A 27,694-nucleotide genomic window follows, 5' to 3' on the forward strand; every position below is an offset into this window, starting at 1 on the left:
ACAAGTGGAAGAATCCCATCAGAATTCAGTGTGCTCAACCCATTCAAGGCCTCATACACCTCAATCAGATCACTTCACAGGTGCCAGCAATTAGTATTAGCATTAGTAGAGGCATATGATGCAAGAAAGCAAGCTTATGCAGCATCAGCCAAAAAAAAAAAAAAAAGTAAAATAAATAAATAAAAAATAACCACTTCCACTTCACCCCTCTGTTTGTTCGAAATACCTGTTCAGCTGAGCCTTAAACTTATTTAGGCTATCAACTTCCACGACAAGGGATGGAAGTCTGTTCCACCTACCAACCACCCGCTGGCTAAAGGCAAATTTCCGCACATCTATCCTACATCTGTCTTTCCTCAATTTGAATTTATGCCCTCTCAGGTGATTATTCTGAGCAAGAGGAAGAATCCCATCAGCATTGAGCATGCGCAAACCGTTCAAGGCTTTGTACACCTCTATCAGATCACCTTGCTGGTGCCTAGTCTCCAGACACTGTAATTCACAAAACTTAAGCCTTTCTTCGTAAGAGCACCCCTTTGTTCCATTCACTAATCTTGTTGCCCTTCTCTGTACTCATTCCAGCAGCTCTACATCCTCTAAGGCTCCTCCGTAGCCAGGTGGGAAGGAGCAGCAGTGCGTAGCACACGCTTCTTGATTAGACTGGGGTTCGAGCCCGTCACCACCAAATATGGAGGATGCGGAAAGGTCAGGGAATGACCACTGCATAACCCGGAGCAATATGGCCTTAGTTGCTAATGCTCCTAAAAACCAAATAATAAACAAACAAATAACAAACAAACTCTACATCCTTCTTGAAATGAGGTCTCCAGACCTGTATACAGTACTCTAGGTGTGGCCTGACCATTGCCTTATACAAGGGAATAATCACCTCCTTATCCCTGCTAGAAAAATTCCTATATATACATCATTGACAATACACCATGAACTACTCTTCCAACCCGTCTGCACTGCTCAGAGAATTTCATATCTGCCTGCACAACCACCCCCAGGTCCCTTTCATTCTCTACCACTGTTAGTGTAGTACCACAGAGTTGATACGTTGCTCTGGGGTTGCTGTTTCCCATATGTAGTACTTTACATTTGTCAATGTTAAACTTCATTTGCCACCTCTCAGCCCATCTGCTCAACCTTTCCAGATCCTGTTGCAGCAGCATAGTGTCAGTAGTGTCCTTGACAACCGTGCCAACCTTCGTATCGTCTACAAACGTGGACATTAAGCTTGATATACCATCATCAATATCATTTATAAATACAGAAAACAATAAAGGACCCAATACTGAACCCTGAGGGACTCCACTAATAACATTACTCCATGATGAGCAGTGTCCATTAATTACCACTCTCTGTCTTCTCCCCCTCAACCACCCCTTTATCCATAGCAGCATTTTGCCTCCAATGCCACACTGCTCCAATTTGTGCAGCAGTCTTCCATGTGCAACAGTATCAAAAGCCTTTCTAAGATCCAAGTATATAATATCAAAGTTATTCCCTGCATCCAGTTCTTTTGTAACTGCATCATAGTATCCAATCAAATTGGTCAGGCAAGACTTCCCCTTAACAAAACCATGCTGTGTCCAAGCTATAACTGAAGTCTTGTCTAGATGATCCTGCAGTGCTTCTTGAACCAGTGCCTCCATTAATTTTCCAGGAACAGAAGTTAAACTCACAGGTCTATAATTACTTGTGTCAGCCTTTGATCCTCCCTTGTGAATTGGGGTCACATTTGCACATCTCCAGTCCATGGGTACCTCCCCTGAGTACACGTCTGGCATTCCCCTCGCTGAATAACTCCGCATGTGTGAATGTCGATGCAAAATATTCATTTAGTTTGTTAGCTACCTGAGCAGGGTCATCAATAGTTGACCCATCGATATCAAGTGAACCAATCTCATTCATCCCCTTCCTTCTAGAGTTTACATAAGTAAAGAACTCTTTGCTGTTTTTCTTTGCATCCCTTGCCAAGGATCTCTCGTAATCTGCCTTCGCCTGCCTAACCTCCTTTGTAACTTGGTTACAGATCAACTTGTATCTATCATAGGCTTCTGCGTCACATGTTAATTTGTATGTATCCCATGCATTTTTCTTCTCTGCCATATGCCTCATTAGTTCATCTGACATCCATTTAAGCCTAAACCTTGAACAATATTAACCATTGGCTGGCAAAGGGCAAATTTCTGCACATCTATTCTACTTCTGTCTTTCCACAATTTGAATTTATGCCCCCTTAGATTCGTAATCTGAACAAGTGGAAGAAGAAGTGGTCTCAGACAGTTTTTAAATTTTGTACAGTGGGATCAACTGACAATGTTACCAACAGTAAATTCTAAGTGGGAAGCATTCAAGGAATTAATCGTGGATGCTACTAAAAGTTTCATACCTATTAAGAAATATTGTTCAAGTTTTAAACCTAAATAGTTATCAAATGAACTAATGAAACTCGTGACAGAGAAGAAAAATGCATGGGATGCATATAAACTATCAAGCGACTCAGAAGCCTATGGCAGATATAAGCTAGTCTGTAATCAGGTCACAAAGGAGGTTAGGCAGACGAAGGCAGATTACGAGAAATCTTTGGCAAAAGATGCTAAGGAAAACAGAAAGGATTTCTTTACTTATATAAACTCTAAAGGGAAGGGGATGAATCTGATTGGTCCACTTGATATCGATGGTTCCACTGTTGATGATCCTGCTCAGATAGCAAACAAACTGAATGAGTGTTTTGCATCTACATTCAGACATGAGGCATTATTAAGGTTTGAAAATGGCAGAAGGTTATCAAATTGTAACAGGGTGCTTAATGATTTTGTAATAACTGAGAGCAAAGTGGAGGAGAGATTGTTGAAGTTAAACATAAGAAAGGTACCTGGGGTGGATGGGATCTACCCAGTTATATTAAAGGAGGCGGCAAAGCAACTAAGGAAACCCTTAGCCATAATTATGAGAGCATCCTTGGACTCAGGGGAGGTCCCCATGGACTGGAGATGTGCAAATGATTCCCAAATTCACAAAGGAGGATTGAAGGGCAACACGAGTAATTACAGACCAGTTAGTTTAACTTCTGTTCTGGGTAAAATAATGTAGTCACTGGTTAAAGATGCATTGCAGGATCATCTAGACAAGACTGCAGTAATAATTCAGACACAGCATGGGTTTGTTAAGGGAAAGTCTTGTCTGACAAATTTGATAGGATATTATGATGTGGTTACAAAGGAACTGGATGCAAAAAATAATTTTGATATCATATATTTGTATTTCAGGTAAGTATTTTTGTATTTGTATTTCATGGAAGACTATTGTACAAATTGGAGCAGAATGGTATTAAGGGTAAGTTGCTACAATGGATAAAAGGATGGTTGAGTGGAAGAAGACAAGGGTGGAAATTAATGGGTGCTGCTCTTCGTGGACCAATGTTATTAGTGGAGTACCACAGGGTTCAGTGTTGGGTCCTCTGTTGTTTTGTATATTTATCAATGATATTGATGAAGGTATATCAGGCTTAGTGCCGAAATTTGCAGATGATACAAAGGCTGGCAGGGTTGTTAATGACAGTAATGGCAGTGTGCTACTGCATCAGGATCTAGATAATTTGGGCAGATGGGCTAAGAAGTGGCAACTGAAGTTTAACCTTGACAAATTCAAGGTACTGCATATGTGTAGAAGTAACCCCAGAGAAACATACCAACTGTGTGGTACTGCACTTAAGGCGGTAGAAAATGAAAAAGACCTGGGAGTAATTGTGCAGTCAGATATGAAGTTTTCTCAGCAATGCAGACAGGCTGCCAGGGCAGGTCATGGGGTTTTGTCAATGATATATAGGAATTTTGCTAGCAAGGAAAAGGAGGTGATTGTCCCTCTGTATAAGGCAATGGCCAGGCCATGGCTTGAGTACTCTGTACAGGTCTGGAGGCCTCATTTTAGGAAGGATGCAAATTTGCTTGAGCGTGTACAGAGAAGGGCAACAAGATTGGTGAAGGGAATGAAGGGATCCTCTTACCAAGAGAGGCTTAAGTTCTGCAAATTGCAGTGGCTGGAGACTAGAGACCTGCGCGGTAATCTGATTGAGGTGTATAAGGCCTTGAATGGGTTGAGCACGCTGAATTCTGATGGGATCCTTCCACTTGATCAGATTACGAACCTAAGGGGGGGGGCCATAAATTGAAATTAAGAAAAGACAAATGTAGAATAGATGTGTGGAAATTTGCCTTTAGTCAGCGGGTGGTTAATTGCTGGAACAAACTTACATCTGTCGTTGTAAGTTGATAGGCTAAATAAATTTAAGGAGGAACTGGACAGACATTTGGAGGGAATTGGTGTGATTTTTTTTTTTTTTTTTTGGCCGATGCTGAAAAAGCTCATACACTTGCTTTCTTGCATCACATGCCACTATTACTACTACTACTACTACTACTACTACTACTACTACTAATCCCATCAGAATTCAGTGTGCTCAGCCCATTCAAGGCCTTAATAAGATCACCTCACAGGTGCCTAATCTCCAGAAGCTGCAATTTGCAGAACTTATGCCTCTCTTGGTAAGAGGATCCCTTCATTCCCCTCACCAATCTTGTTGCCCTTCTCAGTACATTCTCAAGCAAATCTACATCCTTCCTAAAATGAGACCTCCAGACCTGTACGCAGTACTCAAGGCGTGGCCTGACCATTGCCTTATGCAGAGGGACAATCACTTCCTTTTCCCTGCTAGCAAAATTCTTGTATATCATTGACAAAACCCCATGACCTGCCCTGGAAGCCTGTCTGCATTGCTCAAAAAACTTCATATCTGACTGCACAATTACTCCCAGGTCTTTTTTCATTTTCTACCACCTTAAGTGTAGTACCAAACAGTTAGTACGTTTCTCTGCGGTTACTTCTACCCATATGCAGTACTTTGCATTTGTCAATGATAAACTTCAGTTACCACTTCTCAGCCCATCTGCCCAAATTTTCCATATCCTGTTGCAGAGCACACTGCCATTACTGTCATTAACAACCCTGCTAACCTTTGTATCATCTGCAAACTTCGACACTAAGCCAAATATACCTTCATCAATATCATTGATATATATATACAAAACAACAGTGGACCCAACACCGAACCCTGTGGGACTCCACTAATAACATTAGTCCACAAACTTGATTACCACCCTCTGTCTTCTCCTACTCAACCATCTTTATCCATTCTTTATCCATTGCAGCAACTTACCCTTAATACCATTCTTCTCCAATTTGTACAGTAGTCTTCCATGCACAACAGTGTCAAAAGCTTTCCTGAAATCCAAGTATATGATATCAAAATTATTTTTTGCATCCAGTTTACAACATAATATCCAATCAAATTTGTCAGATAAGACTTTCCCTTAACAAACCCATGCTGTGTCTGAATTATTGCTGCAGTCTTTTCTAGATGATCTTGCAATGCATCTTTAGCCAGTGACTCCATTATTTTACCCTGAACAGAAGTTAAACTAACTGGTCTGTAATTATTGGTGTCAACCTTTGATCCCCCCTTTGTGAATTGGGGATACATTTGCACATCTCCAGTCCATGGGGACCTCCCCTGAGTCCAAGGATAGTCTCATAATTATCGCTAAGGGTTTGCTTTCTTCCTTTGCTGCCTCCTTTAATATAACTGGATAGATCCCATCCACCCCAGGTGCCTTTCTTAACTTCAACAATTTCTCCTCTACTTTGCTCTCAGTTATTACAAAATCATTAATCACCCTGCTAAAATTTGATAACCTGGCATTTTCAATCCTTAATAACTCCTCATGTGTGAATGTAGATGCAAAACACTCATTCAGTTTGTTTGTTATCTGAGCAGGATCATCAACAGTCAAACCATCAATATCAAGTGGACCAATCAGATTCATCCCCTTCCTTTTAGAGTTTATATAAGTAAAGAAATCCTTGCTGTTTTTCTTAGCATCCTTTGCCAAAGATTTCTCGTATTCTGCCTTCGCCTGCCCAACCTCCTTTGGCAGGCAGACTTGATTACAGACTAGCTTATATCTTCCATAGGCTTCTGTGTCACATGATAATTTATATGCATCCCATGCATTTTTCTTCTCTGCCACAAGTCTCATTAGTTCATTTGACAACCTTTTTGGCCTAAATCTTGAACAATATTTCTTAATATGTATGAAACTTTTAGTAGCTTCCATGATTAATTCCTTGAATGCTTCCCACTTAGAATTTGCTGTTGGTAACATCATCAGTTGATCAAATTGTGCAGATTTTTAGAAACTGTCAGAGACCACCGTAGTCACCTTTGCAGAAGCAAAAACACTTTCCTTTACCCCTGATGGTAATTATACCTCTAAGTAAATCTCACGTCAGTACACTGTGATCACTGCCACCGAGTGGTTCCTTTATCTGCAAATTCTTAATACATGCATGATCACTGCTGATAAACAGATCAAGAGTATTACCTTCTCTGGTTGCCTCTTGAACATGCTGCTGCAGAAAACATCAGCCCATAAATCCACAAAAGTCTTACTAGTGTGCAAGTGACTAAAATGCAAGTTCCAGTTGATATCTGGGAAGTTAAAATCCCCCATTATAAGACATTCTGATTTACTAGCCCACTCTATTTCTCTGTAGAATTGTTCACTGTACTCATTCACCCATTTTTGCTTTCGTAGTGCTTATGTCACATCAAACTGACTCATCAGTGCACCGTTCATCTACATCAACTGGATGCACTTCTTTTGATTTTATGTTTTTCTTAATTAACAGCATAACTTCTCCTCCCTTTCTGTCCTGTCTGTCCTTTCTGTACATATTGTACTTCACAAATTCCAATTCTGCATTCCTGTGGGTGTATAGCTATGATCCAGAAACAAAGGCCCAGTCCTTTCAGTTGAAGGCTCAGTCTTTTCCAAGGCCCCAAAAAAGCAAGGCAATCTCAATCCTTTGCTCATGATATTTTTTGGCTCTCAGTTTTGTTTTTGAATTTGTCTTGTATTCTTCTTCTTCTTCTTCCACTCACATAGTTCCCTGAGGAGCTGTTATGGCCACCAACAAAATTCTCCAACTGCATCGGTCATATGCTATACGAGTGGCATTGCAAAATGTCACGCCCAAAAGTTCACTGATCCCATTCTTCCACCTAGTTGCAGGTCTTCCTTTAACAGCAGTGTTTGGAGTTAGTTTTTTCCTGTATGACCAACCAGAAATGCTGCAAAACAGTCTATACGATTGTATAATGCTATTTAGAAAAACAGAAGGAAAAGTGAGCTTCAGCGGATTGCTGCTTGCATCATGAGAATGCATGCACACTCTGCACATCTGCTGCTTTTCAATCAAGAATTCCTTATGAAGCACTCTGTCACTGTGGCTCTCACCCATACTCACTGGATTTAGTTCCTTGTTTTTTTTTCTCCTTCCCCTAAGCTTAAAGTCCCTCTTGAAAGGTCACAGATTTTGATTACAGAAAATTATTCAGAACATGACACAGGAACTATTAGCAATTCCAAAAGAAGCCCATCAGGAATGCTCCCATAAATTGCAAAAGTTTTCATTCAATATACAGAGTTTCTCAAAAATATTGGTACAAATGTTTAGGGGAGGTAGGTAACATCTGAAGGAATGTGAATCGCATAGAAACCCATAACTGGAAACGTCACGGGAAAGTAGTAGCAGAGGCACAACAAGCAGAAATGACACAAGACAGTAATTAGTGGCAAACATTTATTTGACATAATATTAACAATGGAGTGCGAGATGGATGCATTTCATGATGTTACAACAGATGCTCGAAGGTTCCACCATGAGACGCGATGCATGCGTGACACCGACGCAGCATGGATTGGTGGACACGGTCGAACACACCTGGAGTTTCTTTGACAGTAGCAGCAGCGCAGACGAGTCTCACCACAAGATCCATTTCCGTCTCCACAGGTGATTCATACATGATAGATTTGAGGGCCCCCCACAGAAAGAAATCAAGGCTCGATAAAACAGTTGAGCATGGGGGCCAGGCAACAAGTCCCCCACAGCCAATCAATCGCCAAAAACAGCTGTTCAAATGGTCACAAACACGCCTTCCATAATGGGCAGGTGCCCCGTCATGTTGAAACCAAATGTTGCATCTCACATTTGCTGGAACATCGTCAAGTAACCCTGGTAGAACTTGTTCAAGAAAGATCTGATATTTAGCGGAGTTCATGAGGGATGGTAACAGGTATGGGCTGACTAAGCAGTCACCAACCATACCTGCCCACACGTTTATTGCAAAGCGATGTTGTGCCGCATGGGGGCACACACCGTGTGGTCCCTCTGCTAATCCATACTCTAGGTGCATGTCTGCCAGCTCACAGTTCGTATATCTTTGCATGCTCTTCATGCGGCGACTACTGCTTGAATGAGTAAACCAGAAATTTTCCCTCTCGTGAACTGATGAATAGCACCATGTACCGACTTACAGTGACGTTTCCGGTTATGAGTTCCTATGCTATTCACATTCCTTTAGATGTTACCTACCTCCCCTAAACGTTTGTACCAATATTTTTGAGACACCCTGTATACTGAGTCAAGGAATCCCTTCAAATGTTTAGTAAGCTTCATCATTTCCCAATATAGTTCAGTCCATGAACATTTTGATCACTCCTCATATATATTGTATATATATAGGGCATTAGCAGAGGCATACGATGCAAGAAAGCAAGCCTTATACAGCATCAGCCCAAAAGAAAAAAAAACCCTCCTATTTCACCCCTCTATTCGTTCCAAATGCCCGTCACGCTCAGCCTTAAATTTATTTCGGCTATCAACTTCCAGAATAAAAGATAGAAGTCTGTTCCACCAATTAACTACCTGCTGGCTAAAGGCAAATTTCTGCACATCTATTCTACAGCTGTCTTTCCTCAATTTGAAACTGTACCCCTCAGGTTCTTAATCTGAGCAAGAGGAAGATTCCTATCAGCATTCAGCTTGCTCAACCCATTTAAAGCCTTATACACCTCAATCAGATCACCTCGCAGGTGCCTATTCTCCAGGCACTGCAATTTGCAGAACTTAAGCCTTCCTTGGTAAGAGCACCCCTTTGTTCCCCTCACCAATCTTGTTGCCCTTCTTTGTAATCATACTAGCAACTCTGCATCCTTCCTAAAATGAGACCTCCAGACCTGTACACAGTACTCTAGGTGTGGCCTGACCATTGCCTTGTATAACGGGATATCATCACCCTGTCCCTGCTAGCAAAATTCCTTTATATCATTGACAAGACTCCATGACCTGCCCTGGAAGCCCATCTGCTCAACCAAGTTCATATTTGACTGCACAATTACCCCAGGTCTTTTTCACTTTCCACTTCTCTGAGCGTAGTACCACACAGTTGGTACGTTTCTCTTTAGTTATTGCTACCCATATGCAGTACTCTACATTTGTCAATGTTAAACTTCAGTTGCCACTTCTCAACCCATTTCCCAACTTATCTAGATCCAATTGGGGTAGCATACTACTTTACTGTTGTTAACAACCCTGCCAACCATTGTATCATCTGCAAACTTGGACATTAAGCGTGATGTACCTTTGTCAGTATCATTGATAAATATACAAAACAACAATGGGCCCAACACTGAACCTTGGGGAACTCCACTAATAACTTTTGTCCATGAAAAGTCATGCAGTGTCCATTTGTCACAACTCTCTGTAGTCTCCCACTCAACCATCCCTTTATCCATTGTAGCAACTTACCCTTAGTGCCATACCTCTCCAATTTGTACAGCAGTCTTCCATGTGCAACAGTATCAAAAGCTTTCCTGAAATCCAAGTATATGATATCAAAATTATTTTTGGCATTCAGTTCCTTTGTGACCACATCATAGTATCCAATCAAATTGGTCAGACAAGACTTCCCTTTAACAAACCCTTCTGTGTCTTTACTATTACTACAGTCTTGTCTAGATGATCCTGGAATGCTTCTTTAACCAGTGATTCCCATTATTTTTCCAGGAACACAAGTTAAATTAACAGGTCTATAGTTGTGAATTGGTGATACATTTGCACACCTCCAGTCCACGGGGACCTCCCCGAGTCCAAGGAAGCTCTCCTAATTATGGCTAACAGTTTGCTTACTTCTTTATACTGTATTATACTGTATTACTTACTACTTACTTAATACTTACTATATTATAATATACGGTATAGACGTAAAAATTGATAGCACTGTTATCAAAAGTATTGGGACACCGAGACATATTCACTGACAAGAAATACCACCATATGCAGTTTGAGTGAATCTCGTCTGTAAATTGAGAATAATTCATGCCAATTTCAAGTTTGGGAGTTGTTTCCGATTACCTGCTGAAGTTGTGTGGAAATTAAGAACTTTGTCTGCATTTGTGAGCATTTGATATAATGTTTTGATTAATACCCCTCTTATGACTTAAATATTGCAAGTTGGACTCCTTCCAACTTGCAGTATTTTTCCTTTAAAATGTACACTTTGAAAAACCCTGCTAATGGTATGAATAGGATTGTGTGCGAAGCATGAACAGTAGGGCTTGCATAAAACCGAGAAATTTCAAAACCGAGTTTAACCGAAGTTTATTCTTAAAACCGGTTTTAAAACCGATTTTCTCAGACTTAGGGAAAATAATTAAAAGCTTTTAACACAAGTATTTATTTTATCTTGGGTAGATTGTACAAATCGTAATCAAATCTTTTAAACAAATCTATCACCTTTTATAGTAAAAAAAATAAAAAAATTAAAATGCTCCAAAAAGGTAACCAGCTTGAGATTATACAAAAAAATAATAAGCCCTATAATAATAATAAATAAATAAAAATAAACAGCTTGGGGAAATTACTTTACTATTTATTGCTCAGCTTTTTTCTGAAAATGTTTTTTCTTTAAAAAACAGTATATTAAAGCATTTTTCCTGATAGACTTGACCTTATTTTTGTGTTAAAGAGACCAGTGATCGAAAACACTCTCAGATTGGACACTTGTTGGTTTAATGGTCAGCAGTGCTCTATAAACTTTCTCCAGCTTTTCACTTCTGCTGCTAGTTGCCTCTGAAATTTTAAATTCTTTGCTGATTTCCAATTCACTCTGATATTTTGAAGGCTCTTCAGTTAATCTCTTTCATATCATACTCTCTAATAATCACTATATCACTAATAATCACTATCATACTCTCGCATGAGTGTATCTCCAACATCGGAACTAGATGAGTCTTTGTTTTCTTCTAAAAGAACAGTTCGTTTATTTTCAGTTTCTTCATTCAATGCTAAGACTCCTTCAGAATGTTTTGCAAATAATCTCTGATAAATCTCTTCAGCATGCTTTTTCAAAACTTGCTTACTTGGAAAATCAAAAGTTCTTGAACCTGAATCTTCTTTCCTAAACTTTTTGGGGTTGTGTAGATAGCTCAGCAAAGCCACAGTTTGGCAATTTCGTCTTGCATTGTAACGCTGCAAAAGGCTTTGGTGAAACTTTAAAGCAAATGGGGTTTCTGCTGTATCAAGCTTAGCAAGCAGAAATTCTATTGAAGACTCTGCTTTAAGTAAGTCTGTATCTTCTGAGGTTATAGCCTTCAGAATCATTTCAACTGGTCGCAAAGTTTCACATAGCAATTCAAGTGTTTTCCAGTCATCGTCAGACACAGCTTCAGTTGACAGTACTGCACATAGAGCATTTGGAATGCAATTTTTCAATTTCAAAAATCTCTCAATCATATAGAATGTGCTATCCCATCTAATCTTGCAATCTAATATAAGTTTATATTCTTTCCCATTAAATTTTGCTTTAACAAAATTTTGTAATATGTCATTTTTGGTAGGCGATTTTCAAAAAAGCTTGCAAATTTTTCTGAATTTGTTAATAGTTTGTGCAATATTGGCCATCGGATTGAAGAAATAAATGAGCTCATCGGTAAAGTCGGTTTGAGTTGGCTCAAATTAAGTCAGCATGCCTTGCTGTCTTTCTTCAACTTCTTCATCATCACTACTTCCTTCATTATTTTCATTTTTTTTCTTCATTGTCTTTGGGAGACTCAGAGACTGTTGCACCATAATTGATTGCTTTTCCATAAAGTACATCTAAAACTGACAGATGTATACAATGGGCTATACATTGTTGATGATTAGGCGTAATTTTCCTGCCAAACTTAATCATCATTGCTGCTCCATTGGTGGTGCAGGCAACAATATCCTCATCCAAGTTTTAACCAAATTCCTTCAAGTGTCCATTCACAATTTGCTCAGTTCTTCTGCTATCAAGTGAACCATTAATCTCAATAAGACCTAATGACCAATGATTGTCTTTTGAATGCACATTTATATTCATATACCTTTTATTTTGTATAGACGTATATTCGTCTAGAGTTAATGAATACCGTGCACCCGAAACCAATGAATTTTTGAAATGCTGAATGAGTTCTTCTTTCTTAGTTTTATAATAATTCAGAACCATATTTTTAATTCCATTCACTAAGGCTGGTGGTAATTTATCGTATTTATTTCTCTGAAGGTGAAGGCTTGATTGTATAAACTCACTCTTGGCAATTGAATTAAAAGAAAATCCATCTAAAGCGGCTAATTTTGAAATTTCTTCTTCCATAGATTTTTTAACGATAAAATTTTCTAATGTTCTTACCATTTTTACGGAAGGTACACTGTTATCTTGTTTAATGTCAATCTGATGCATTTTCTTTAAATGCAACATCAAAGATGATATAGATCCTCCAGATGACTTCATTATCTTCTGACATTTCGAACATTGTGCTTCATCTTTGCTTTTTCGAGCAAAATAATTCCATACATTTGATTTCATCTTAGACATATTAAGAGTAATAAATATTAATTAGTAGGAATTTATATAACCGGCAATTTTAAATAAAAATATTGAAGATAACAAAGGCACAATACTATGCGTCACTCCCGCAAGCACTGAATGAAGAGTCTAAACGAGGCAAGTTTCAAAAGATACAGGTGGGATGATAAAAGGTACCCCTCCTAGATTTGGGCCACTTGCCCATGAGATTCTTAAATAAACATAAAATAAAATAAAAAAAACATGTTTAAAACATAAAGCAGTTGAATGATCCAGATATACGAACAAACAAAAGAAAATGTGCGTAACAAAAAACTATATTCGAGGGCTAACTAAAAAAATATTCGAATCCGGTTTTAGAAGCTCGGTTTCGGTTTTAACAACTCAATATGAAAACCGGATTTAACCGGTTTATAAAACCGGTTTGCAATCCCTAATGAACAGGTTTATAAGTGTGCAGACAATAGCAGAAATTGTATTTGCCTAGTAAATTTAAAAATTGTTTAATTAATTAATTTATTTATTTATATAAGTAACTAAAAACAATAATTTTTAATATTGTGCAACAACCTTTGACCTTGAAATCAGCAGATAGCCTACTTAGCAAAGTTTCCACTAGTTTTTGGAAAATTTCAGTGGATTCATTTTGCATTCCTCACATAGGAAATCTCTTAATGCAGCTTGAAATGTCAGTTCCACGATAAATTTCACAGAGTGCCTCTCCACTTCATGCAGATATTTGTTCTTGAAAATCTTTGCAGCATTGACTAATCAAGTTGTGGTGTGCTTGGTACTTGATACTATAATGATTATTATCTCTGTTTCAGCTTGTGTTCACCACCAGATTTGCCTGTTCGAGTTAAAAAAAAAAAAAAAAACCTGGAGTAACTTAGAGAAAAAGTCCTACTCCCTCCATCTTAAATTGGCAAATGCAACTCTGATTAAAAAGGCCATTAAGAATTCCTTCATTTTCTGACAGGATTTGAACCAAGACTGTAATGTAACAATACATTTGATAACAGTGTGTAGATAAAATTGGGCAACTTGTTATAATATTATGTAACAAAAAAAATTTTTTAATTTGTAGTGTGTTCATATGACTCACCCCTCTTCATTATTTGGATTACCAAACAATCCAAGAGCTTATTTATTACTTCTATTCAAAATTTATCTCTTCCTCTTAATGACTTATTGCTTTTGGTATGATCTGAAAATTTTTTGTTACAATTTGTTTCTTGATGTCAGAATAATTTCTGTTGATTTCATTGCTCATCCTTATCACTTTTGTTTCATATTCCATTAATTTTTTTCTCAGTGAATTTTCTCTCAGTTCTTTAATAAATAAATTTAAAGATAATAAAAGAAGGTATCCTTCATGTACATCCAAATCTGGAATCTGGAATTTCCACTTGTTTTATTGAAACATTCCAAAACGTCTTCCCAAATTGCAGTTAAAATGGCATATTTGAACATTATCAACTTTTTGAATAAACTTTTGCATCTCATTTGTATTGTGTTTGGGTTTCTCTTCCTAGTCTTTGAAAATATATTGTAGAGTCCATAATCAATAAAACCTTATCTTGGTCCTTGATCTGCATTTAAGGGGCAATATATATCCATAATAGTAGAAATAAATATGAGAATCCCAAACTGTGCGCCATGGGAGATTTTAAATTTTCAAGGGAAGCACAGCGATACTCAACATCTGTCTGAACACTGCATGAACTACTAGCTTGAGGTAGCTGACAGTTTCAACATTACTTATTAAGTTGTTTGGGCCTAACTGCTTAATAAACAAAACTATTAGATATTTCTTTTGGCCTAGGGGTGCCATGAAAAAATTACTGACACACTAAGGGTGCCGTGAACCAAGAAAGTTTGGGAACCTCTGCTATATAGTCTTCAATACCTACCTTAGTTGAGGTGTCCAATGTCGACATCAAGTGCTAGCTCCAATCAAAGAAGGCTCCTTCTCAAGTATGGCTATAGTTTACAAATAAGCAGACCTCTTCTGTGTGCGACTACTCACCATGATGCCCTCTAGCAGAATCCATATAGAAAGGATAGACAGGACAGAAGTGGGGGGTTATGCTCGTGGTTAAGAAGCACATAAAATCTAAGGCAGTGCATCCAGTTAACATGAGTGGCCATTATTGAGTCAGTTTGGTGTAATATAAGCACTGAGAAAACAAAAATGAGAGTAGGGTGTTATAGGCTGAATAACTGTGATGAGTACAACAAACCTGTGCAGAGAAATAGAGTGGGCCAATAAATCAGAATGTCTTTAATTGGCGATTTTAACTTTCCAGATATTGACTGAAACTTGTGGTTTGGTCACTCACACATTAGTAAAGTTTTTGTGATTTATTAGATGACTGTTTTCTACAGCAGCACATTAGAGAGACAACAAGAGTGAGCAGTACTCTTGGTCTGATTATCAGCAGTTGATTCTTCATGCATTAAAAATTTGTAGATAAAAGAACCATTAGGTGGCAGTGATCACAGTATATTGATGTGGGATTTGCTTAAAGATGTAACTACCATTAAGGGTGAGGGGAAGGGTTTTTGCTTTCATAAAGGAGATTACAGTGGTCTCAAACAGTTTTTAAATTCTATACAGTGAGACCAAACAATAAATTCTAAATGGGAAGTATTCAGGGAAATAATCATAGAAGCAACTAGGCTTTTCATGCCAACTAAGAAATACAGTAAGGCTTAGACCTAAATGGATGTCAGATGAACTTTTGAAACACATGGCAGAAAAGAAAAATGCATGATATAAATTATTAGGTGATACAGAAGATATAAAATAATCTGCAAGTAGATATAAAATAGTGGATATAAAATAAACTACAGTAGATATAAAATAATCTCCAATCAAGTTGAGAAGGAGGTTAGGCAGGCTTAAGCAGATTATGAGAATCTCAAACAGGCAGTGGAAACCCTTTAAATAAAACAGCAATATACAAAATTTGTACTTCTCCACTGTGCATCTTATTTAGAGGAGCAGTGCATCTTATTTAGAGTAGTGCAATACCAAAGCAACTTATGGTGAAGGTGCCCTCCACAATATGAGATTAGTACACTAAGTAGCAATTTAATTTACTCATGCTACATAAGATTATTTTCAGTCACAATTTTGGCCATAACTTACAATAATGTTTTATAGCATTATAGCACCAACTTTTGCCAGTTACTTAATTTAGGTTACTATCAGTGCAATCCAATTCCTATTTTTTTTTTTTTTTTTTCACACAGGTATGTATTTAACTGTTTATTGAGTCTCTGCAAATGCAAAACAATTCATTTTGAGATCAGTGTACTCAGTTAACTGTTGAGCTACTCAAATTCTTTAACAGGCAATAAGAACTTTTTGCCTATAAATTTTATAAGCAATAAGGTCATTATGAGTATGCATATATATATATATATATATATATATATTTTTTTTTAATGTGTGGGCTGAATGCATTACACACATAAACTGCCTCGCCATTAATATCTAGTTATATATCTACAAATAACCTTTACAGGAAAATAAAAGAGTGTGTTGAAACTTTTAGCCTTTACAAAAGCAGCCTCTAGTCTCCGTGGAACACTCTACACTAGTTTTTGTAAATGTCCTCTGATATTTTCTGCCATTTGGCCTTCAAAGTGGTGCCCAGTTTGGAGCACTTGCTCATCAAATGCACCTAATGACCCATTTCATTCAAGAGAATTTGCTATAGGTTTGAGGTCAGATCTCTGGTCTTTATAGCACTCATATCCTCAAACTATTCCTTTGCAATATGAGTAGTATGACATGGAGCATTATCCTGCTGATACATATATGGTCCTTCACTGGTGTGCTGCCGCAACATATATAATGTATTATTATCCAGAATGTCTAGATAGACCTCAGCATTTTTTTTTTTTTTTTTCAAAACAACCAATAGTCCCAGGTCAAACCATGAAAAACAGCTTCAGACCATCATGCTGCTTCTGCCAAACTTTATTGTCAGGATGATACAGTCTGGCAATGAAGTTTTGCAGACTTTTTTTTGCTGAGCACATACTACAAACGGGCACAATTGTCAGACTGATAGACCATGTACCATAACTTGTCACTCCAAAGCACAGCTTTTGTGGTCTAAGATCCAAGAACAGCAGTCCTTACATCAAGCTACATATTGTCTGGCATAAGTTGGGGTGATTAGTGCATTATGGATAGCTGCATGACCACAATAATCCATATCTTGCAGGGTCTTGCCTACCCACTATACTGGTGCTGACTTGTGTCCCAATCGTCTCACTGAGGGCCTGTAGTGCTGTGACAATGTTGACCTGCATTCTGAGCAGACAATTCTTTGGACGGCGCTCTTGTCATATTCTGTCAGCTTCTAAGGTTTTCTAGGTTGTTTCATTCTTATCTGCAGATGACATCACCAATCGTCAATCTAGAGATCTTCAGTGCTGTTGAAATGACATGTACAGAATGATTCTTTACATGGCACCCTATTACCTTCCACTTCAAGTCTGATAATTATGTTGATAGTGGCAGCTTGCATTCACAATTGTTTTACTGTCTCTTTGAAGGCCTATGAGCATATTATTATTAGTAGTAACAGTAGCATAGTGGCATATGATGCAAGAAAGCAAGCTTATAAAGCATCAACCAAAAAAAAAAACTGGGATATCACCTGTCCATCCCCTCAAATAATTATTCCTTGAATTTATTCAAACTACCCATTTCCACAACAGCAGATGACACTTTGTTCCAAATATCATCCACCCACTAGCTTGAAAGCAAAGCTCCACACAACTATCCTACAACCATCCTTCCTCATTTGAAGTTACGCCCCTCACATGTGTAGTCTGAGCAAGAAGAAAAAGAATGTCATCAGTTCTGAGTTTTCCCAATCTATTCAAATTCTTAAACACCCTAAATCAGATCACCTCACAAAAATAGTGGCTAGTGTCCAGACACTGAAATTTTCAGAACTGATACCTGACTTGGTAAGACAACCCCTTTTGTTCCCTTCACTAATGTCATTGTCCTTCTCTGCCTCTGTTACAACAGATCTACATCCTTCCTAAAATGATTTCCACCAGTTCTGTCAGCTGTCAGTACTCAAGATGCAGCCAATTCAATGCTTTGTACAATGGGACAATTACCTCCTTATCTCTGCTAGCAAAGTTTTTGCATATCATTGACAAAACCCTCATGAGCTATCCTGACAGCCTGTCTGTGTTGCTCACAGAACTTCGTATATGGCTGCAAAATTACCCTGAGGTTTTTTTAATTTTCCACTACCCAGAGTTTAGTACCACACAGTTAGTATGTTACTCTGTTGTTAATACTTCCCATATGCAGTACTTTGCATTTGTCAATGTTAAACTTCAATTACCATTTCTCAACTCATCTGCTTAACTTTTCTAGATCCTGTCACAGGTAGCATACTGTCATTACTGGCATTAGCCACCTGCCAACCTTTATATCATCTGCAAGCTTGCATGTGCAAGCTTGCAACAAGTTTGAACAACAAGCCTGATATCCCTTTATCAATATCATTGATGAATATAGAAAACAACAATGGACCCAACACTGAACCCTGGAGGATTCCACTAATAACATTAGTCAATAAAGAATAGTGCCCATTAATAACCACTCTCAGTGTTCTTCCATTTAATTATTCCTTTATCCATAGCAGTAACTTGCCCTAATGCCATATTGCTCCAGTTGTACAGCAGTCTTTTGCATGCACCAGTATTGAAAGCTTTCCTGAAATCCAAGTATATGACATTAAAATGATTTTTTTTTCATTCAGTTTCTTTGTTACTGTATTATAGTATCCAATCAGGCTGATCAGACATGACTGACCCTTAATAAATCTATACTGTGACTGCAGTAATGTTGCATTCTGTCTAGATGGTCCTGCATTACTTCTTTAACCAGAGACTCCATTATTTTATCTGGAAGAGAAGTTAGCTAACAGGTCTGTAATTACTCATGTCACCTTTTGATCTCCCCTTTGTGAATGAACCTGAGCAAGATCATCAGCAGGAACCATTATTATCAAGTGGATCAATGTGATTCAGTCCCTTCCTTCTACTATTAATAAAAGTAAAGAAGTCTCTGCTGCTTTGCTTGCCTAATCTCCTTTGTGACTTGTTTACAGGCTAATTTGTATCTTCCATAGATAATCTGATAATCTATATGCATACCATGCATTTTTCTTCTCTGCCACTAGTCTCATCAGCTCATCTGATATCAATATAGAATTAAGAATGGAACAATAATTCTTTTTTGGTATGAAAAGCCTAGTGGCATTTACAATTATTTCCCTGAATGCTTCCTATTTAGAATTGCTATTTGTAACATCCTCAAATGGTCCCACTGTATAGCATTTATGAACTGTCTGAGACCATTGTAGTCACCCTTACAAAAGCAAAAGCCCTTCCTTTTACCCATGACATTAGTCAATTAAATCCCACATCAGCACACTATGATCACTGCTATCCAGAAGGTCTTTTACCTTCAGGTCAGGTTCTTAATGCATGATGATTCACTGCTGATAATCAGATCAACAGTATTGCTTCCTCTTGTTGCTTCTCTCACATGCTGCTGTAAAAAACAGTTGTCCAGTAAATCCACAAAATTCTTGCTAGTGTGTGTGAGTGACCAATACACAAGTTCCAGCCAGTATCTGGGAAGTTAAAATCCCGCATTATAAAGACATTCTGATTTACTGGCCCACTCTATTTCTTTGTATAGTTGTTTGTTATACTCATTACCATTATTGGGTTTATAACACACTCCTACTCAGTTTTGTTTTCCCATTTCTTATGTCACACCAAATTGAGAATGTTGTACTGGTCACCCATGTTAACTGAATGTACTGTCTTAAATTTTATGTGCTTCTTAACTAAGGCAATAACCATATCCCCCCCACCTGTCCTGCTGTTTGCCCTTTCTGTACACATTGTACTCCCCCATATTCAAACCCTGCATTGCTTATGTCTGAGTGACACCATGTCTCTGATATCTCTGCAATGTCTGCATTTGATGACTTAATCAGTCCCTGAAATTCATCAAAATCATTTACTGGGCTCCACCATTAATGTATATGCAAGTATCATTGCATCTGTTCTTACTTTTTGTTACCCTAACACAGCCCACATATTTACTTTTTACATGATGACTCATAGAAGGGCTTGAAATCCCCAACTCCTTGTTTTCCATTCTGCTGCATGTTCAATTAAGCACTTGTGTTGCCAAATATCACTTGTGCCTGATGCAGCTATATGTCTTGTGTCAGACAGGACTATCAAGCACAACTGTATTTATAGTTGTGTCTGACACCCCTTTGTTAATATAAACAAAATCAAGCACATGGTGCTTGATTTTGTTTATATTTACAAGGGGGTGTCCAGCTACCAGCTATTAATGGTAGGGCAGTGCATATATATATATATATATATATATATATATATATATATGCACTATCTCATTTATGTTTCTGGTTAATTGTAGACTGTTTATAATTAACCAGATGGTGGTGATAAGAAATTTTACTTTTAACATTGAGCAGTGAAGTCATAATAAGAACAAATGAATATTTAAACCATTTATGTATAAAGTGTTGATTTTTACAGAAACTTCAGAAATCAATCAAGAAACTCACTCTTCAGAACCTTGCCATCAGAAACTTGCTCTTCAGAACCTCTTTCCATCAGAAACTCATTACCTGTCCCCCCCTACACAGTAAGTAAACTGACCACCGTGAGCCCTCTTTGGATTCATGGTGATCGGTTTTCGCTATCATGACCCACACACGTTACAGGATTCTTCAGTGAAAGGGTTAATACTTCATTGTGTTACTACATATTCTTTGTTTCTGTTGTGATTTTGTAAAAATTTTACATTACAAATTTTTATTTTGCTCTGGAGATTGAATCATTTGTAAATTATGCAAAATCAAGTCTGAAAAATCATCAGGTTTACTTAATCATTTTCTGTGGAACATGCAAAATGGAAGTTGGAACATCCAGAGTTAAATAATTACAAGACTTTTATGATCAGTATGCCAGCATTGTACCCCATGGCAGCACATCTAAAGAAAAGTAGAATTTCTGCTGCTCTTTTTTCCCCACCTTTTTAAAATGTTTCTCTTTCTTCATATACGATAAATGAATTCAAAATCCCTCCCAAATCCTCTGCTACTCGGATTCTCTCCATTTCTAATGCAACATTTTCTAAGGTTTGAAATACCTTGGTCCTCCCCTTCTCCAACTAGGCATGGTCATAATGTATGCACCCTCAGTGATCATAACGTACATCTATATTTGTGTTCACTAGTTTTGCCATATAACACCCTGACCACTAGATATCATAATCTTGAAAGCACTTCGGCAACTTTTTTTTTTTCCTGAATGAATAGAAATCTTGACACAATGAATAGAAATCATCATAGTGTTCTGGCTGCTATGCATATGAAAAAAAAAAAAAAAAATTATGATGGCACTGTAATTCTAAATTTGGGCCTTTAACCGTGCTATCCTCTAAGAAATAAATTTCTTTACTTTTTTGTTTATATGCATATTCTTTTTCTACTACTGAAGCCAGAGCTTCACAATATCAAAATGTATTTTGTGACCATTGGAGTACCCTACCTTAAATTTTGTATAATTTATTCTACAGTCATAGAAAACTGAAAGGTTGTTGATTTGCAAATAATGTTCACAGTGACTGCACGATCTGACACCAACCATTATAAACTTTTATTAAATAAATAAAATAAATTAGAGTTGTGTTGTATTCAGATAATAAAATAAAATAAGTAAAATGAATAGTACAATTACACCGGATAAAAACTGATAAAATAAGATACCTGTCTGTACAATAAAAATATAAAATAAAACAACGTAGATAAAAGCGATAAAATACCGAAGCTTTCAGAGGCGTCCCCCTCCTTTTCAACAGTGAAGCTTAACGTACAGTACATCCTTAAATATCAGCAGGCTCATAGTTCACAGCACATGTTTCTACAGGAGCATGGGCATTATTCTCCATATGCGCACTGGAACTGGAAATGGCTCGGGAGCGTGCCAGGTGGAACCGTTCATCCCATCCAAGAACCACAGCTTTGAAGAGGGGGGATGAATGCAGATTCCCCTGTCTCTATTAATAGTGTTACTCTCAGAGGATCAAATTTGCAAGCTTTTAAGCCACTTGCGGTCCCAAAATATCTGTGCCCAGTCGATGATAACAGCTTTGTCAGGAGAGATTTGATGGTTCTCCTTCCAAAAATGCTGAACCACAGCAGATCTCTCTTAATCCACAGTTATTATCATGCTAATGTGCTCCCATACAATCTTTAAAGATCATATGGGAGCATATAAAAGTATAATAAAAGTGTATAATGGTTGGTGTCGAATCGTGCAGTTATTGTGAACATGATCATTCCCAACCTCAGAGGATTATTTGAAGACTTGCAAATAAATTGGCATATTGTTTTATAACTTTATTTACATTGAGATACAGAGCCAGTCATAGGGTTTGCGGGGCTGTGTGCAAAAATAAAAACAAATCTAAAAATAATTATTAAAATAAAATTACAGAAAGTTTTATAGCAAAAGTAACAACAACAATTTCTATACCTCTTCAACAAATACAATATTAATATAAATTTCTATACCTCTAAACAAAAACAATATTAATATAAACAAAAAAAAACTATATTTTATTACAAAGTAATTCTACGTGCTTTTTTTGCTGCAAAATCATCTATAATTTGTGAAAAATCTATCCCATTGCAAATGTTTCTTTCAATTGCAACTGGTGATAGCCCAACTAGTCTCTGCTGTGATATACTTGAGTGTAAATAATTTTTTATAAGTATAAGTTTGTGACATAAGCATTGGGAGATCAAAATTGAGAGTAGGAGTGTGCTATAGGCCTAATGACTCTGATGAGTATAATAAAAAACTGTACAGGGAAATAGAGTGCGCCAATAGATCTAGGATATTCTTTTCTCTAGTACTTTCCATGGCATGTTGATACAAATAACAGTCATCTAGTTGATTTAAAAATTTTGTTCCCCATGTCGAGTTTCCTTCCCATTTACTCTATACTAGTAAATTTACTAAGTACAGATTCTATACTAGTATGTGAAACACCTGAATCTGGGAAAGCTATTGTCGCACTCAGGCTGTTTCTGATAAGAAGCATTATCCCACCACCCCTTCTGTCTACCCTATCCTTTTTTAAATACATTATACAAGCCGTACTGAAACTCATCATCATCCCCTATTTCCGGGTGGCACCACGTTTCCTATTATGTCCGCATTACTTGCTTTAACCAGCAGTTCGAATTCACTCATTTTATTGACGACACTTCTAACATTACTATATAAACAATTAAGACTTACTGTTCTTGTATATTTAACACCCCTAACACAACCTTTGAAGTTTTTTAGGCTCGCTTCCCTGTACAGTTTAGTGTGACATAAGCATTGGAAGATCAAAATTGAGAATAGGAGTGTGCTATAGGCCTAATGACTCTGATGAGTATAATAAGAAACTGTACAGGGAAATAGAGCGGGCCAGTAAATTAGAGAGTCTTATAATGGGGGATTTTAATTTCCCAGATATTCACTGGAATTTGTGGCTGGTCACTCACACACTAGCAAGGCTTTTCTGGATTTATTGGATGATTGCTTTCTACATCAGCATGTTCGGGAGGCAACTAGAGGGAGTAATACTCTTCATCTGATTATCAGTAGTGATTCTTCATGCATTACGAATCTGCAGATACAGGAACCACTAGTGGCAGTGATCACAGTGTGCTGATGTGGGATTTACTCAAAGAGGTAACTACCATCGGGGGTGAAGGGAAGGGTTATTGCTTTCGTAAAGGCGACTACGATGGTCTGAGACAGTATTTAAATTCTCTACAGTGGAACCAACTGATGATGTTACCAACAGCAAACTCAAAATGGGAAGCATTCAAAGAACTTATCTTGGAAGCTACTAGGCTTTACATACCAACTAAGAAATATTGTTCAAGGTTCAGGCCTAAATGGATGTCAGATGAACTAATGAGACATATGGCAGAGAAGAAAAATGCATGGGATACATATAAATTAACATGTGACACAGAAGCCTATGATAGATATAAGTTGATCGGTAACCAAGTTACAAAGGAGGTTAGGTAGGCGAAGGCAGATTATGAGACGTCTTTGGCAAGGGATGCAAAGAAAAACAGCAAGGAGTTCTTTACTTATGTAGACTCTAGAAGGAAGGGGATGAATCAGATTGGTCCACTTGATATCGATGGTTAAACTGTTCATGATCCTGCTCAGGTAGCTAACAAACTAAATGAATATTTTGCATCGACATTCACACATGAGGAGTTATTCAGTGAGGGGAATGACAGAGGTGTATTCAACTCTGGCAGTAAGCTAGAGAATCTTGTAATAACTGAGAGTAAAGTGGAGGAGAAATTGTTGAAGATAAATACAAGAAAGTCACCTGGGGTGGATGGGATCTATCCAGTTATATTAAAGGAGGCAGCAAAGGAAGTAAGCAATCCATTAGCCATAATTATGAGAGCTTCCTTGGACTCAGGGGAGGTACCCACAGACTTGAGATGTGCAAATGTAACCCCAATTCACAAAGGAGCATCAAAGGCTGACACAAGTAATTATAGACCTGTGAGTTTAACTTCTCTTCTAGGAAAATTAATGGAAGCACTGTTTAAAGAAGCACTGCAGGATCATCTTGACAAGAATTCAGTTATAGCTCAGACACAGCATGGTTATGTTAAGGGAAGGTCTTGCCTGACCAATTTGATTGGATACTATGATGTAGTCACAAAAGAATTGGATGCAGGGAATAACTTTGATATTATATATTTGGATCTTAGAAAGGCTTTTGATACTGTTTCATATGGAAGACTGCTGCACAAATTGGAGCAGTGTGGCATTGGTGGCAGATTGTTGCTATGGATAAAGGGATGGTTGAGTGGCAGAAGACAGAGAGTGGTAATTAATGGACACTGCTCATCGTGGACTAATGTTATTAGTGGAGTCCCTCAGGGTTCAGTGTTGGGTCCATTGTTCTTTTCTCTATTTATAAATAATATTGATGATGGTATATCAAGCTTAATGTCCAAGTTTGCAGACGATACAAAGGTTGGCAGGGTTGTTAAGGACGCTACTGACACTATGCTGTTGCAACGTGATCTGGAAAGGTTGAGCAGATGGGCTGGGAGGTGGCAAATGAAGTTTAACATTGACAAATGTAAAGTACTACATATGGGAAACAGCAACCCCAGAGCAACGTATCAACTCTGTGGTACTACACTGACAGTGGTAGAGAATGAAAAGGACCTGGGGGTAATTGTGCAGGCAGATATGAAGTTCTCTGAGCAGTGCAGATGGGCTGCAAGAATAGCTCATGGTGTCTTATCAATGATATATAGGAATTTTTCTAGCAGGGATAAGGAGGTGATTATTCCCTTGTATAAGGCAATGGTCAGGCTGCACCTTGAGTACTGTATACAGGTCTGGAGGCCTCATTTCAAGAAGGATGTAGAGCTGCTGGAACGAGTAGAGAGAAGGGCAACAAGGTTAGTGAACGGAACGAAGGGTTGCTCTTATGAAGAGAGGCTTAAGTTTTGCAAATTACAGTGTCTGGAGACTAGGCACCGGCAAGGTGATCTGATAGAGGTGTACAAAGTCTTGAATGGTTTGAGCATGCTCAATGCTGATGGGATACTGCCTCTTGTCAGAATAATCACCTGAGAGGGCATAAATTCAAATTGAGGAAAGACAGATGTAGGAAAGATATGCGGAAATTTGCCTTTAGCCAGCAGGTAGTTGGTTGGTGGAACAGACTTCCATCCCTTGTTGTTGTGGAAGTTGATAACCTAAATAAATTTAAGGCTCAGCTGGACGGGTATTTCGAATGAATGGAGGGGTGAAGTGGAAGGGTTATTTTTTATTTTTTTGGCTGATGTTTCATAAGCTTGCTTTCTTTCACCATATGCCTCTACTAATGCTAATGCTAATTTCAAAAAACTACACTCTGCGGAAGCAACAGTTACACAGAATAAAAAACAATGTTCACATTCAATGCGAGGATGAAATCCAATGTTAAATTCGTGACTTACTGCCAAGTGCAATTTTTTTGTATCAGGGTTCAATGTAAGTAATAAAATTTTAATATTATTTTAATTAGGCTAATATTTTAATTTTTAATTTAATATAAAAAAACATCGCCAACATGGGGCCATGTGCGGTGCACACCCTGCACCCCTTTTTTGCCGGCTCTGTTGAGATACATAATACAGAACAAGTTTACTAGTAATATACCTGTTCTCTGCATTTTTTACTTCCATTATTCCGTATTATAGTTGTGAATAAGGTTTGGGTGCTATCACTAGCTAGTGATGGCATCCAAGCCTTCCATTTATTAGTCATAAATAAATGTTGTTTGTAGAAAAAAAATTCATCCTTCATTTATATTTTTCAATATGAATGTATTTTATGTAATTAAACAAAGTGTTTCATATATTATATAGGTTGCGATCCATTGTCATGCTGGGTTAGGTCGTACTGGTGTTCTCATTGCTTGTTATTTAGTCTTTTCTTTGCGTTGTAAACCTAATGATGCCATTCGATATATCAGGATAAAAAGGTATGGTATCTTCCTGGAATTTCACATAATCAGTATCTTTCTATTTACCATATTTGATGGACCATGAAACAATTTTTTTTATTTCCTGAAAAATGAGAATTTTGTTGCCTGAAATCCTGAAATTCCCCTGCATCTTATGGTCTGAAATGTGAAAAAATATAATCCAGATTCTAACATGACAGGGATCTCATGGTTCATATATACTCTGTTTAGCATTTATTTAACTCTCATGGTGGTGGCAGGTCACTTGATTTAGCTAGCTACATAAAGGTTTTGAATTACATATTCATTTATAGGTAAAGTTTGCTTACTTTGCCACTAGTTTTATAAATATCTACAGTCATACAGGAGTTTTTGAAAGATTTATTATTGTTTTAGCATATAAAAGAGTAATAGTATTCACCATATAAATGCAAGAAAGCCACAGGCTTTTGCTGCACTGTCAAAAAAAAAAAAAAAAAAAGATAAGAAAATACAAAATATATGCTTCCCTCCTCACACAGGTAACTAACTGTCCACACAGGTAACCTTTGAATTTATTCAAACTGTCAGCCTCAACTACCTGTGAGGGCAACTTGTTTTCTTATAGCCAGCAATCAAAGACTTGCTGGCTATAAGAAAACTTCCTACAATCTAATCTAAACCTCAGTCAACCCCTGTAGTTTGAATTTATGACTCCTAGTTCTGTAATTCTTTGTAACAGTGAGAATTCCACCTTCATTTATTTTACTAATCCCTCTCCGAACCTTATAAACCTCAATCAGGTCACCTCTGAGGTGCCTTTTTGCCAAGCTTTGTGGCTACAGAACTTGGCAAAAAGGCACCTCATATGGTTGTCCTTCTGCTGATCTCACTATTCGAGTTGCTCATCTGTGGACATTTTCAAGAAGCTCAATGTCTTTTTTCAGATGAGATCTCCATACTTGAACACAGTATTCCAGTGTGGTCTTACAATTGCCATAATCAATGGGATTATGACCTTCCCATCTCTGCAGGATAACATTCGATAAATCATTGATAGGACACCATGGGCTTTCCTGGCTGCCTGTTTACACTGTTCAGAAAACTTCATTCCTGGCCATATTGTAACTCCCAAATCCCTTTCCTCCTCCTCCACTGTTTTTAATTCAACCCCACTAAGTGTATAATTTATTTGTGGGTTGCTATTCCACCTTGCATTTAGCAGAATAAAAAAAAAAGCTGCCACTTAAAGA

The 27,694-nt window shown here is 37.6% G+C and overlaps 1 protein-coding gene across 1 annotated transcript in view; it reads left to right on the plus strand.

The window, feature by feature from the left end:
• The window catches only part of LOC150078572 (protein tyrosine phosphatase domain-containing protein 1-like), a 274,976-nt gene that overhangs the window by 114,383 nt on the left and 132,899 nt on the right, over nucleotides 1-27,694 (plus strand). Inside the window, exon 11 of the mRNA XM_090384615.1 lies at nucleotides 26,365-26,480. Within this exon, the coding sequence (XP_090240741.1) occupies nucleotides 26,365-26,480 (116 nt within the window). The remainder of the gene's footprint in view (nucleotides 1-26,364; nucleotides 26,481-27,694) is intronic.

This window comes from Mastigoproctus giganteus, chromosome 11 (genome assembly GCF_048544385.1).
Source record: "Mastigoproctus giganteus isolate SK-2022 chromosome 11, ASM4854438v1, whole genome shotgun sequence".
NCBI classification, from domain to species: domain Eukaryota; kingdom Metazoa; phylum Arthropoda; class Arachnida; order Uropygi; family Thelyphonidae; genus Mastigoproctus; species Mastigoproctus giganteus.